Here is a 13,876-nt window from a genome sequence, read left to right as displayed (position 1 = left end):
AAGGGTTCTTTGCTCAGCTTATTATAATTGACAAAAACAGGAGGAATGATAGGTAGTTAACTAATATTGTGATTTCCTGAACCTATTTTGTTTACATGTGAGAAAAATTTCCTCTGGGCATACGTTAAAAACTGTGTTTCTGATTCTCTCATGAAATTCTTTGACTGTTGACTGGCAGAGACACAGGGTAGCAATGGGTTTATGGTGTCACATTATTCCAAATCTCCAACATTCCCTTCGAATTCTGTTGGTAATTTCAACTCCTCCAGGCTTTTGTTATCATGCACTATTCACCCCATCATTTAATCTCACTTTCCTCCCATCATAGCACAGATCTTGTCATGTAATGTCAAAAGTTTCAGTGCACAAATCCACAAACTGACTACTGCAAATACCCACTGCAAAAATTTAGACTCAATTTTTACCAGGTGCAATAATGTCAAACAATTGTTAAAGCTAGAAGGAAAAAAATTCAAAAATAACTACCAGTATTATTAAGCCTTGTGGACAGCTAGTTACTCATAAAATAGCTGGCCATTTAAATTTAAAAAATGTTAAAAGAAAATGACAGCATTGATGTTTACTTTTAAGAATTCCTTAAAAGTAGCAGGCAATTTGTTTGCCTAGAAAATTCTGGAAAGGACAGAAAGAAAGGTTCTCTGACTAAAAAATCTTACATTGTCATCATGTACTTCAATGAGCTAGCACCAGCAATAATGTGCACAATAACATAAATGAACATACTATAGCAATCATTATGAGATACGAAAGTCACATAGCTCTGTAAATTACTTGACTTTAGCCAAATGTTTACACAAACCTACTGAAAGTTAATGCTCTGGAAAACTGGTCTAAAAATGAAAATAGAATCAAAATTGTTGTTATACAATCTTTTGACTACATAATACGATGAGCGTTAACTCTTGCGTCAATAGAATTCACTTGGACTCGGGAGTTTTCACTGCTTGTTTAAAAAGGGTTCTCAAGCAATAAGGAGCTGTTCTGTAAACACCCAAGCAGAATTAATGAAAATTGGGCTTATTTTGTAGCAGTTATGAGAACTATCTGCATTTGTAGCTGGGTCTTGCCAAACCCTAAAACCACCTCCATTCAAATTTGGAATTCAGTGCTAAGTCAGCTGGATCCTTCTTCCCATACCATAAACATTATTTTCATAGAAACCCACCTTACCCCTTAGCTCTAATCCCAATGCCTGGCCAAGGCACCAGATTTGTAATCTGACATTACTCACATGAGCTATGCAAGATATTATTTAACTTATTTTGTTATTTATTTGTTCTTCTTGAAATTGTTTTGCTTAAGCAAGATGTATTTAAGACAATGGAAAGGCTACAGAACTGGGAAGTTCTTGCCTTCCCTGGACTCCATTCTTCCTCATGCATCACAACTGTAATTCCAAAGTTTGGTCATTTCATGGGACTGGAGTGAGAGCTAAAAGCTTTGCTATATCCAGAGTAGACAAGGAACCATCCCAAACAAGTCCCAAACCTTGCAAATAGTTGGCAATGAGTCAATGGGAGAGGAGACATACTGTCTTGCACACAACCCCCACAAACATTTAGCACCCAAAACTGCAGCTTTGTCCTAGTAATGCTGAACTGGCCAGTCAATGCACTGCAGGTATACTATAAACACCACATATACACTTTATTATACTATGTGACCGGATAGAAAGAGCGAAAATTCAGCACAGTAACATTCCAACAGTAAGTTGATTAGTACACAGCAAAATTCACCAATATTCAGACAGTACTAAAATTACTGGAACGACTGCTTGCTCTCTAATATATCTGAAATGCAAAAACAATTGCCTAGGTACATCTTAACCACACAAAAAAGGTAGACCAAATCCAATCTAGTAAATAATTGCCCCACCAGCACACTGTCAACCATTAACAAAGCCACAAGGGGAACACTGACAGTTCAATTTCCTTTTGGTCACTAATAACCTGACCACCAATGCTCAGTTTACATTCCAAGATACGTGGCTCTAAATCTCATTACATTCTTGGTCCAGTAATGAAACAAACATGCTGAATTCCAAACATGATATGAAAAGGGACGACTACCACTTATATCAAAATATTGTTTGTCAGCAAATAGCATTCTGGAGCTCCAGCAATGAAGTCAAAGAAAATAGGGGGGAGAGGAGGTGGAGATTCATCTGGTTGGAGGCCTACCCAAACAAAAATGCTTGGAGGCTTCCTTAATAATAAACAAGTAGGGAAGTTGCTGATGATCACACCATGTTCTATACCCTTCACAACTCAGATGACACAGTCCATGGTTACATGCAGCAAGGTTTGGGATGACCCATGGCAGGTAATATTCACCCAACAAATAAGTAATATTCACCCAATCTGATAATCAGGTAATGACCATCTCCAACAGCAGTTTAGTCTCTCCAAAATTCTAGGGCTTTACCATTGATAAATACCCTATTAATAATCTGTGAGGATGTGATGGAGGGGGAGGATGGTCACCCTTAACCAGAAGCAAGTGAATTATTCACTTAAATACTGCAATTACAAGAGCAGGCCAAAGGCCAAGCATTCTGTGGTTGTTGATGACTCCCTAAAAGCTTTCCACCATCAACATAGGACAAGCCACAAGTTTAACATTTCCCTAAATGAAAGTAGCTCCACTTGTGGTCCAGAAAATCAATGCCACCCAGGCCTATTCAAAATTCTACACGTTCATGAAAAGCTAAACGCTGTAGAGTCATGGAGTGAATGTAATCAGATTTAGATTGGCAGATTTAATGATTCCAGAAATTTTAGAAAGTTGAAAAGAAAAAGAAAAAAATTAAAGTAAAAACACAATGTGAAATTAAACAATAAGCTTATGTTTTAAAAGATAGGCTGGGCCCTTGTATACCAGCCACACATGAAATAAAATTTGGTGGTGGGATGGATTGGTGGGGGTGGGGAGGGGTTGGAGAAGAGAAAATGAGGTAGTGGGGCAGATGCAAAGTGCATCCAGACTCAGCTCTGTACGATCTGGAACTGCCACTGTGTTGGCATCTGATTTCCATGTGACAGTGTGCAATCATGGAAGTCAAAGAAGTGCTGAACATTGGAAACTGTCATCTGTCCATTGTTCAATGTAATACTGTCATATTGAAGCTTGCTTGGTACAAAAGTTTCATCTAGATGATAAGTTTTGTTTGTGAATGGAAAGCACTTGAACAGTACTCGTTATCCACCACAGTGGGTCCTTATTGATACCAATTTTCTGAAAAATGGTGAGATAAGTTGAATTAGATGACTTTTGACTGAAGAATTGCTAGTTTGCATTTAAAAATATTCTGCTTTTAATTCAACCCTGATAATAAAAGGAAGATACTGGTTAATCACTTTTCATGAAAACATATTGAAACTAATATAAACAAAGCAGCTAGTGGGGTGATAGACTGAAAATAATCATTTATGGACCTATTACGAATGCATTACTAGCACTAAGCTATTTCTTGATAAGCGGCTCAAATCACAAGACGACTCAAGAATACACTGCAGTTAAAAATGAGTTTGCTTTACTCAATCACCATAAGTTATAAATTGATGTGATAGGGATAAAAATTTCTAGAATCATACATGGTAAAAAAAAATTGATTTATCCAATCACCAGAAGTATCCTAGACATTGCACAATATTCTATAATCTTGATTGACATTCATGTCAACATATTATTCCAGTTATCAAATTTGTCTTGCTGCAAGCATAATAGGGCAACATGGGCTTTTGGGTAATTTGTATTGGCTTAAAATGTACTCATGGTGCATGAACATCTCTTTTATGATGTTCATTTGCTTTGCCTTAGTTATTACTCTCACGTAACCAGTGACAGGCACAGGGTGCAGCTGGTCCGTAGAGAAGAAGAACTTTATTTTGTTTTTCATGACCCATGGACATTCAAATATTTGTGTGGTTTCTGCTGTAAGTTTGAAACTGGAGCAGCCAATTTGCACAAAAAGACGACCACGTCACTTCTACTTTTCTCTACTCACATGCATATTTTTGCTTTATTCTTTCACTAGTCACCAGTCATAAACAGTGCTAATAACAAATGGATTAAAAACCTTTGGCACCTCATTACATACATTCAATACATGAGATTTAACTTTGTTTCATAGAAATCTGATTTCTCTACAATGCCAAAAATTACAGGGCAGAAATTTCAAAACTACAGGGCAGAAATTTCAAAACTACTCTATTTACAGAGCACAGGACAAAGATAGAACAGTAACAATGTTTTCTTAATTGTAACTTACTTGAATTTGTCTCATTCTGTTCAAAAGAAGATGCTATGCCCATTTTAGACGGTGAAATCACTAATTATGAGCAGATAGCTTTCCTACTACACATTGCCCAACAAACAGCCAAAAGACTACTACATTTAGTATTGAATTTTTGAACCTGAACCTAAATATCTGAGTCATCATTGTTATTCAATTCAAAGAACTGACAATAGATATTCCCAAAAAGGCTTCAGGTGATAGGAATCAAGTTTGTTCTGTCATATTTCTCAATTTTTCTTTACCCTGTTGAACCCCAGTCAACAAAAAGTTTTATGTCAAAAGCAGCTAGCAAGCAAAATTCTTCTCAGCAGAAAATATAACCTTTGATCCACCATATATTTAATGTTATTTTGTTGTGTATATTGTTTGCTTAGCTTGTGCATACAAGTTTTTACCAAAATATGATGACCTGGATAGCATAGTCAAAGGCAAATTAACACCTCTCACTCTCATTATGCACATACAAGTAAAACTGGAGTTTTTAAAAAGTGCAAATTACAAATTATCATGACAAGTCAAAGCATTGTAACATTTTGCTACAGGGCACCTAGCAGCCTTACAAACAAGTCGTCTCTTCGACAAATCAGACTGAAAAACCTTTACCAAGGCATGAAAAAAAATTAAACCAATAAATTAGACTATTTAATTCACTGCAGTATTATATACAGAAAGTAAAGATTTATTTTAAAGAAGGAAGGTATTGAGATATAAAATAAAGAAAAGTTAAAATAAAATTTGCATGAGATTTCAGTAATGTGGGGTTTGTTCAGTAGTAAATAAGATTAATGAAATTCTTAAAAATGTACTTAAACTTGATTGAGAAGACTTAACTTTATCAGCTGTAGTTAGCAGGTTTTTAAAAATGGTCAATGTTGTCTCCTTCATATGTCAATTGCCAAACCTCCTGGTGAGGTACTGGCACAGTAGATTGTGGAGCAGCACAGCAACTCAGAGAGCAACATCCAGATTCCAGTGTTTAAATGTGCAAGTTGCACAGGTAACTCTCTGATTTACTCCTTAATATCAAGGAGCTAAAGCCTCAACATTATTCTTACTGAAAAGTGTGGGCCAGTACAAACCCATGCCTTAAGTAGTTAACTTGGATTTAAAATGAAATACAGATATATGCCTTATTTTCTTTTACATCGTATCTAAGTTATTTGTTATTCCATCTCAAGGTATTCACCACTTAATATTAGACATTACTAAATAGTCAGGGTTTAATTATAGATTGTACCTGTACAGTTGTAGGTTCAACCTTTCGTTTCTTCTTCTGATTTTGCTTATTGGTTTTTGGATACACCATCAATTGATCAAACCATCTATAAAAATGAAAAAATAATTATTAATAAAAGATTCTGCAGTCTGACTATAAACAAATTTTTTTTAAATGTCAAAAACGAATTAAGTCTTAGAATATCAAGGTAACATCTGAAATTATTTCTAATCATCCTGAATTCTGAAGCAAATACAGCAGATCAAGAGTAAACAAGATTATATTTCCCATTTGTAATTAGATTCTAGTACACAAGTACTAGCTGACATTTGTTTGCATGTCCTGTAAATACTGCCTAAATTTGTATGTCTATAACAACACTATAAACACTGCATGTAAATTTGTCATTCTGAAATTACACCATCTACATTAAGGAGGAGGTGCAGCATCACAACTGGTAGGTGGGTGTGATTGCAGTGCGTCATGTTAAAAATTAGATGGCTTCAAATTTTAATGTGGAGGTTTGAACTTTATTGGGGAAGTGCACAAATAGGACAGAATCCATGACTTTAAAATGAGGATTGAATTACATCTGCGGTGTATGTCTAATTAATTATTCATCCTCCAACACAACCCAAAAGCTACACTTTGTCCAAACTATGAGCCAGGCCTTGGGAGTCCGACCTAAACAAAGAAGTCTTTAAACAGCAAGTCGACGGGGACCTTGATGTTTGCAAGGGACTAACCTTGCTCATGACCACCTCCTATTCCATGCATGCACTGTTAAGCTTGAAAACAATCTGAATCCATTCTGTGAGAGATTCATGTTTTATTTTGAACAACCATGAGTATATATTGATATTTTTAGTCAAATATGAAGACAAATACTAGAGTTTATTAATAATCTTATTTCCATTCAGACTGCAACCAAACAGTAAATCTATTAGTTTTTTTTAATTTAAAATGCAAGGAATTGTGAATTTCATCTCGAGAACAAAATCTGATTTTTTTGGTTTTCAATCCTGATCAATCCTTCAGATTCATACAGTATAATAACCAGAGAATTTGCCATTTTCTGATTGCCACTTGATGCAAATAGCTGTTTCTGCACCACACCAATTCCTGCTCCTAGGACAACGACATAAACAAGAGTGGGCTTTTTGCCTCTCGCATCTCTGCTGCCATTCCCTAACATTTTGTTTTATTTCAGTGGCACTAACCCTATCCCCCTTGAATACCTTAATATTCAAAAATATATTGTCTTGAATATACTCAGCAACTGAACCACTACAGTGCTCTTAGATTGAGAATCCTGAAGATTCACTTTTCTTCATGTGAAGAAACTTCTTCAGTCCTGAACAGAGGACCCATTACTGTGAGATGACGATCCCAGACAAAAAATACCTCAGCCAGGGGAAGAATCATCCCCGCAACTATCCTCTCAAGCCCGATAAGAATTTTATATGTTTCAATGAGATCGCACCTCATTCATCATACCTCATTCTTCTAAACTCAAAAATATGAGAGGTTTGCTTATTCTGTCCTTGTGACAAATCTCTCCATCTCATGAGTTAATCCAGTGAAACTTCATTGCACTTCCTCTAATGCAGGTATATCCTGCTTAAGCAGCATCACAGCTGTGGTCTCATCTCTCATCAGGGCACTATAACTACAGCAATATAATTTACCTTCCTAATTACTTGCTGTACACAAAGTTAACTTGCTGACACAAGGACATGCTGAACACCAACACTTTTAATCTCTCACCATTTAAAAAATATACTTCTTTTTTCTACCAAAACTGTTCTTGCACTTTTCCACATTATATCCCATCAGTCACATCCTCAATCATTCACTTAGCCTACATTTCCCTTAAAGCCTCTCTGCATCCTTCTCAGAACTTGCACAGCGACCCAGTTCTCTATTTCCAGAACTTGGAATATTTTGTCTTCTCATTCAAATCTCTGATAGAGATTGTGAACTACTGAGGCCCAGCAACAATTCATGCAGACCCTACTAGCGGTAGCCTCCCAACCTTCCCCACCCACCCCCACCAACCCCCCCCCCTCCACAAAGTGACCTTTTATTTCAACTCTGTTAACCAAACCTTAATCCATGCAAGGATACTACTTCGTTTAACAACCTCTTGTGTATCACCCACCAAGGACCTTCTGCATGGCATTTTCCTTTATCTATTCTGTTTAGGACCTCAAAGAACTCGTAACAGATTTGTTTAACAAGATTTCCCTTTCACAAATCCATTTGGACTTTACCTAATCCAATTACTGTTTTCTCAGTGCCTAGTTATGGCTTCCTTAATAAGAGATTCTCTCATCTTCTCCACTACTGATGCTAAGCAAGGGATGTTGATATGCCAAAGAAAGACTAGCATAAAGCATCCATTTGATAATTCCACAATTTATGGGTGATGGAAAGAAAGACCGTCATGTGTTGGCTGCTCTTTTTGACCAATAAAAGAGGTTTTGATGTGAAATTTGAATGTCCTGCCCACAGTAGAGAGGCTTCCTAAGAGAGGTAGAAAAACATCCATCCAATATTCAAAGTAGCAGCTGGAGAGCCTGTGTGTGAGAGATTGATTGTGCTTAATTTAACAAGTGACATACATTAAAATAGATAGCAATTTCAATTCAGCTGTGCCTCAGGTGGTTGGATTCTTGCTTAAGAATCTGAGGTTGTGGATTCAAGACCCTCTTCAGATCCACAAGGACAAAATCCTGGGCATACACTTTGCAGCTTTGATGTGTCCACCACCTAAAATCAATGCCAACTAGCATCTAGCAAGGTTGTTTCATTGCTCCCACGTTTTTCTCAATCTAATATTGCACATGACCTCCAACAAGCTTCCCATTGGAGTTGAACTCATCTACAGGACAAATGGTAATTTGTTCAATCTGTATCACTTCCACTCCAGAACCAAGATTTCTCTAACCTCAATCATTACGTTTCAGTACGCAGACAACACTTGCACACTGACCTCCAAGTCATTGTTGAGTACGAGAAAGTGAGCCTTACTCTAAATACCCACAAAGCATAGGTCCTCTACTGATGTTCTGTGGCTCCACAACACTGCCCCATAATGAGACTTCTGAAAATGCAGACCACTTTTGATGTCTCAAGAGCCATCCCTCAATGACAGCAGACATCCACATTACCTCCAGTGTTCCAGCACAGCCTTTGGATGTCTGAGGCCTCAGTGTTCAAATAACAAGACCTCAAGCCAAGTACAAAGCTCATGATCTACCAGGCAGCAGTAATCCACACCCTCCTGTACACTTTAGATGTGGAAAACACCTCAAACCCCTGGAGAAATACCACCAGAACTACCCCCACAAAAATCTTCCAATTCCACTGGCAAGATAAATAAACTATTCTCTCTCAATCCAACATCACGCTAGCAGGCACTGTTAGGCCGGCCACATCACTCATGCACCTGACCCCATACTCCCCAAACAAGCACACTGCTATGAGCTCCATCATAGTAACAGATTTCCAAGAAAGCAGAGGAAGTGCTTCAAGGATTTTTTTTTCAAAGAAGCTTTAAAAACAGTGTACCATCTTCACCAATCTGTGGGAATCCCTGGCCCAACACTGCTCAAGATGGAGAAGGAGCATTTGAGATGCCACCAAGTACCTCGAGTTTCATTGTCAGGAATACGTGGAAGCCAACAAAAAGTGTGGAAGGAGTATGCTATCTCCCATACTACCTACCTGCCCACCCATGATGGAGTCTGCAGATCCCACATTGGCCTCAACATCTATCTCAGAACCTACGAAACTGGAGTAGAAGCAAGTCTTTTCAACCCTTACTGCCTTTACCCTAACTAAAATTTCTCTAACTTAATTGGAATATATTTGGTCATTTCACTGTCGTTTGTTGTGTAATTTGATTGCTATTGTTTCCTTTACTACAACAGCAACTGCTCCTCAGAAACAATTCAAATAAATGAATACTGGTCAATATACAAGCTTTATTTAGAAATTCAACAAGTGTACAAATAATGAAATAAATCTCATCTGCAATCTTCATAATTAGCAAAAGCCACACATTCTTGAAGAGTTGCCTCAGACTCCAAATTCCATCACAGCATATTAAAGGACAACTGGCAATAATAGTAACGCATGTTCCAGCATTTAGCTTCCAGTATGAGTAATTGTTAAGAGGAAGACAATTTTGTGGAGTGGTTAATGTTCACTTTTGAAACGCTAATGAGTGCACTGATGCAACTTGTAGATATGGAACCTACTTTGATAACATCATCATTTCTGCTATGCATTCCAGGTGCCACGGATGGTCTTCCACTTTGACACCTTCCAAAGCCCCCAAAATTTACTGCAATACATTTTGATACAAAGTTAAACTGATGCACATTGACACATTTACATTTGTGCCCTAAAACAATCTGCAGTGTTTTGCATTTTCTTTGGAGATTTGTTCTAAGAACATGTGAATAAACTTTCTTTGTTATCATCCATACATAGCAAAAACTAAGTACAACAAATTTAGGTGAAGGCATACTACCGCTTGTAATGACAATTATGCCGAAAGCATCATTTGTGTTGCAATTTAGTACTTTGAGTTTCCAGTGCAACACTCTGGTAAACATATGAAATAGGCAAGCCATTCAGCACCTCAAGTCTTCTTCACCATTCAATAAAATCATGGCTGATCTTCTACTGCAAGCACCATTTTCTTGCTCTTTCTCTTGATTCCTTGTTTGTCCAATCTCTGCTTTGAAGGTCATCAATGACTGACCCTCCACAGAATTCCAAGATTTACCATCCTTTGAGGGCAGAAATGTCTCTTCAGTACTTAACAGGCTACCTCTTACTTTGGGTGTTTTTTGGGGTCCATTTCTATTTACTTATCTTTTTTTTTAAAAAAACTTTATTACATTATTAACTGAACTTAAATTCCATAGCTACCACAGTGGGATTTAAACTCTGGTCTGCCCAGCCTCAAGATTACTAATCCAGTACTTTGACAACTGCGCCACCACCATTTCTTTTTCCAAGTGGAAGCAGGCAAAGACAGTAGAAATTAAGCTCAATTGCCTTGAAATCTTTCTTACAACTTGGCATCAGTATAGAATATATCAAACATCAATAACTAACAACTTCTTTTAAAAAAATGTGCAACTCGCTCAGCAGTTAGTAAATCAAAATGCAGACAGAAAGTTTTCTATTCAGCTCTTGGACTTATTTACCTATTGAACAAGTAACATATATTGTGGGATGTTTGAATCTCCTGTCCATTTTCTGGGCGGAAAAATGATTAATATAAAATGAAAACGGTGTCTTATTAGCTTCTGAAGGTCATGACTGGCAAAATATTTGTGTAAACGGATGAATGGCTGTGGAGCATGGAAACTCCCCCATGAATAGTTTTTAATCATACAGAAAAAGAAAAGAAACTTGACAGTAGAAATGCAACTGGGAAGTCTATGAACATTTAGATGGTGTAAACAGTTTTAGTTAAATTGATATTACTGCATAGACAAATCAGTTATACAAGTAATTTCTTGAAAACAAATTAAGCTGGAAAGGCCTGTTCATTGAAATGTCAGAATGCTAAGCAAATGCATCTTATCTACAATATAAGCTTCCCATTCACAATCTGTGAATCAAAGTTAAAGTCTTCTAAATGCATTCAAGAAGTCTGCATACGATCTTACATGCGGCTAAATTAAGTTCTCTACAGGGAAATGGAGAATTTAACTTGTCAAAATTTCCATAACAAGATAGCAATGGCTGATTCTCAAGTGACCCAAGCATAAATAGGCCAAAAGGCTTAAATAAGCTTGGAACCAAACAAAATTAGCTTTTTGATCAAATACTGAATAAATGTAGCACTACTTCAGAAAATGTGGGACATCCATGATGCACGAGTATGTGACTTAAATAACTGCAAAAACCTTTTGTATGTAATACAGTAAGTTCTACTACTGGTTATTGTTTGGGAAAATGTCACTAAAAGGAAGATGTTGATCTAATAATTCCAAAATTTCAAAACCACACAACGTCAAGGTACCAAGTATGAATAAAGTATTTGTTGTTCTCACCAAAGTATGAAAAAAGAATCCCATAACTTTTACTTGTTTACTTTTATTAATTAAAACAGAAGCAAAACAAACATCTTTGTGTCCAAGAAAATTACATACTTCATGATTCAAGTGACTTTGCCTCTGTCCTTAAATTAAGCTATTGCCTAAAGAGGATAACCTGTAGCTGGGGTATCATCCAGGTGCATCCTCACTCAAGATGAAATGCGAAAGGCTGGAGATCTAATTTCTATGCTGACTCAATGCAAAACGCCAAGGATCTTGTGACCAAGATATCAAAACATTTTTGTTAAAAGGAAAAAAAATCTCACTAAACCATTCCTCCATCGACATTGACATACAAGTTACAATAGTGTTTTATGACAAGTGATTTACTTTATAATATTTCTATACTCTTCATCTAACTGTACCATCTTCAGCTGCAGTCAGCAGTTAATTCCATTATCATTTTTCTGTTTTTTTTCCCCCTTTTTGTGACAGGGCAAGGTCTGTTGTCCCATCCACTCAAGAGGGAACGTTTCAGTCAACTCAAGAGAGTCAACTCATTATGGGAGATTGCCATGAAGTATGTTGCATTTTTACAATGTAATTGCCCTTGGTGCAGAACAGAGGGCCATTCCATCAACATTATTGGTGAAGGTTGATTCGACAGGACCACTACAGGCTGTGCACGTTCACATGAAATGATAATGAACAATTAGTATCTAACAAACAAACATAACAAAAATGCACGTGCAATTAGTCTCAAAACCTTCAGTTACTTACCAAAAGGTATATATGGTCTTCATCCATTCAATGTTACTATTTCACTTCTATTAAACAACTCTAGGTTCTGATCGTCTATCTAATCTGTGTGCCATTTCATTGGTTTGTTAATCCTCAAATTAGTTTTTAAAAAAGTCCTAAATTTGTTTTTTGTTAATGCAAAGCACATTCAGCTTGAAAATCTTTGAGATATACTTTTCCTGTCACACTTCAAGGTCAGTTCTCAATCATCTTCTCAGACTATAACATCCAATACATCAAAAATAGTTGACCACCCTCAAAATCGTGCATGTATCCCATGTGCTTTGGTAAACTGAAATACTATTCCAATTATTGCAGTACTGTAATGTTTCAGTACGACTTAGTCTGACCAGTACTTTTCATTTTTCTAACAATCTCATACTCTATTGGCTTTGTTGATTACCTGTCTGCAATAATAGGATATGTTACTCAGAGTCAATCACATTCATCCTTTATAATTTCAAAACAATTTACGGTATCTGTTCTTTTTTATTTCAGTATACAATGACTCATGTTTGCATTACATTTTATCTGCTAGTGCTCTACATCATTCTGTAGTTCCCAAGCTGCAACCTCACCCTGACATTGGTGTAAATTAGAAGCATCAATAGCCCAGCATCAATTCCTGAGCACTCCATTCAACATTCATTTCACACTCAGTCAAGCTTTACTCTTCCAACAAATACATGCTGCTTTCTGTATTTCAGCTAAATTTTTATCCACTCATAAGATTTATCATGAATCTGTTATTTACCATCCGAGCCTCTGGACAGTTAGTCTATTCCTAAATTTATATTTCAATAACTAAAGGCCCCAATAAATTAGAACCCTGTTGTCTTTCACACACTATTTTCTTCCTTTTCTTTTTGACCTTGTAGTCAGATACATGTGCCTAACTTTCCATCATTGTACAATGAATGAAGCAAGAATAGCAATTTTCCATCTCCCACATTTCAACATATTTAACCTTCTAGGTGTCCCTGACATACAGATTTTTTCCCTGTTCACTGCATTTCCCCTGAAGACACCCCTATTTATAAGTACTACTACCCCCATCAGCCGAATTTCTGATTTTCCCTCCATTCATACAAGATATATGGCCATTTGTTCCAACCAGTGCTTAGGCTGCACCAAGCCTCCTCTCATCCTTCCTCACTTAAATACATCAGTAAAATCCTCTAGTCTTTTCTTCCTCATGTTCTTGTCCAGCCTCCACCTAAATACAGCTGCTGTATTTGCCTTAACTATTGCCTGCCACAGTGGAGAGCTCCAATTTTCTCACGACTCTTTGGGAAAACAAGTTTCTCTACCACTCCCTATTGTATTTCTTGTAATTATCTAATGTTAATGGACTCTAGTTATGCTCATCCACACAAATGGAATCATTCTCTCTGAATCACCCTCTATGAAAACCTTTCATTATTTTATAGATCTCTATTAGTCATCCATCAGTCTTTTCTCAAGGGAAATGCGTTT

The 13,876-nt window shown here is 36.8% G+C and overlaps 1 protein-coding gene across 3 annotated transcripts in view; it reads right to left on the bottom strand.

Moving 5' to 3' along the window:
• mprip (myosin phosphatase Rho interacting protein) overlaps nt 1–13,876 on the bottom strand; it is a 269,104-nt gene that overhangs the window by 140,505 nt on the left and 114,723 nt on the right. For all 3 annotated transcript variants that reach the window (XM_052032879.1, XM_052032878.1, XM_052032880.1), the window contains exon 5: nt 5,556–5,640. In XM_052032879.1, coding sequence (XP_051888839.1) covers nt 5,556–5,640 — 85 coding nt within the window. The remainder of the gene's footprint in view (nt 1–5,555; nt 5,641–13,876) is intronic.

This window comes from Pristis pectinata, chromosome 18 (genome assembly GCF_009764475.1).
Source record: "Pristis pectinata isolate sPriPec2 chromosome 18, sPriPec2.1.pri, whole genome shotgun sequence".
Lineage (NCBI taxonomy): Eukaryota > Metazoa > Chordata > Chondrichthyes > Rhinopristiformes > Pristidae > Pristis > Pristis pectinata.
This window is presented reverse-complemented; position numbering and strand designations above follow the sequence as displayed.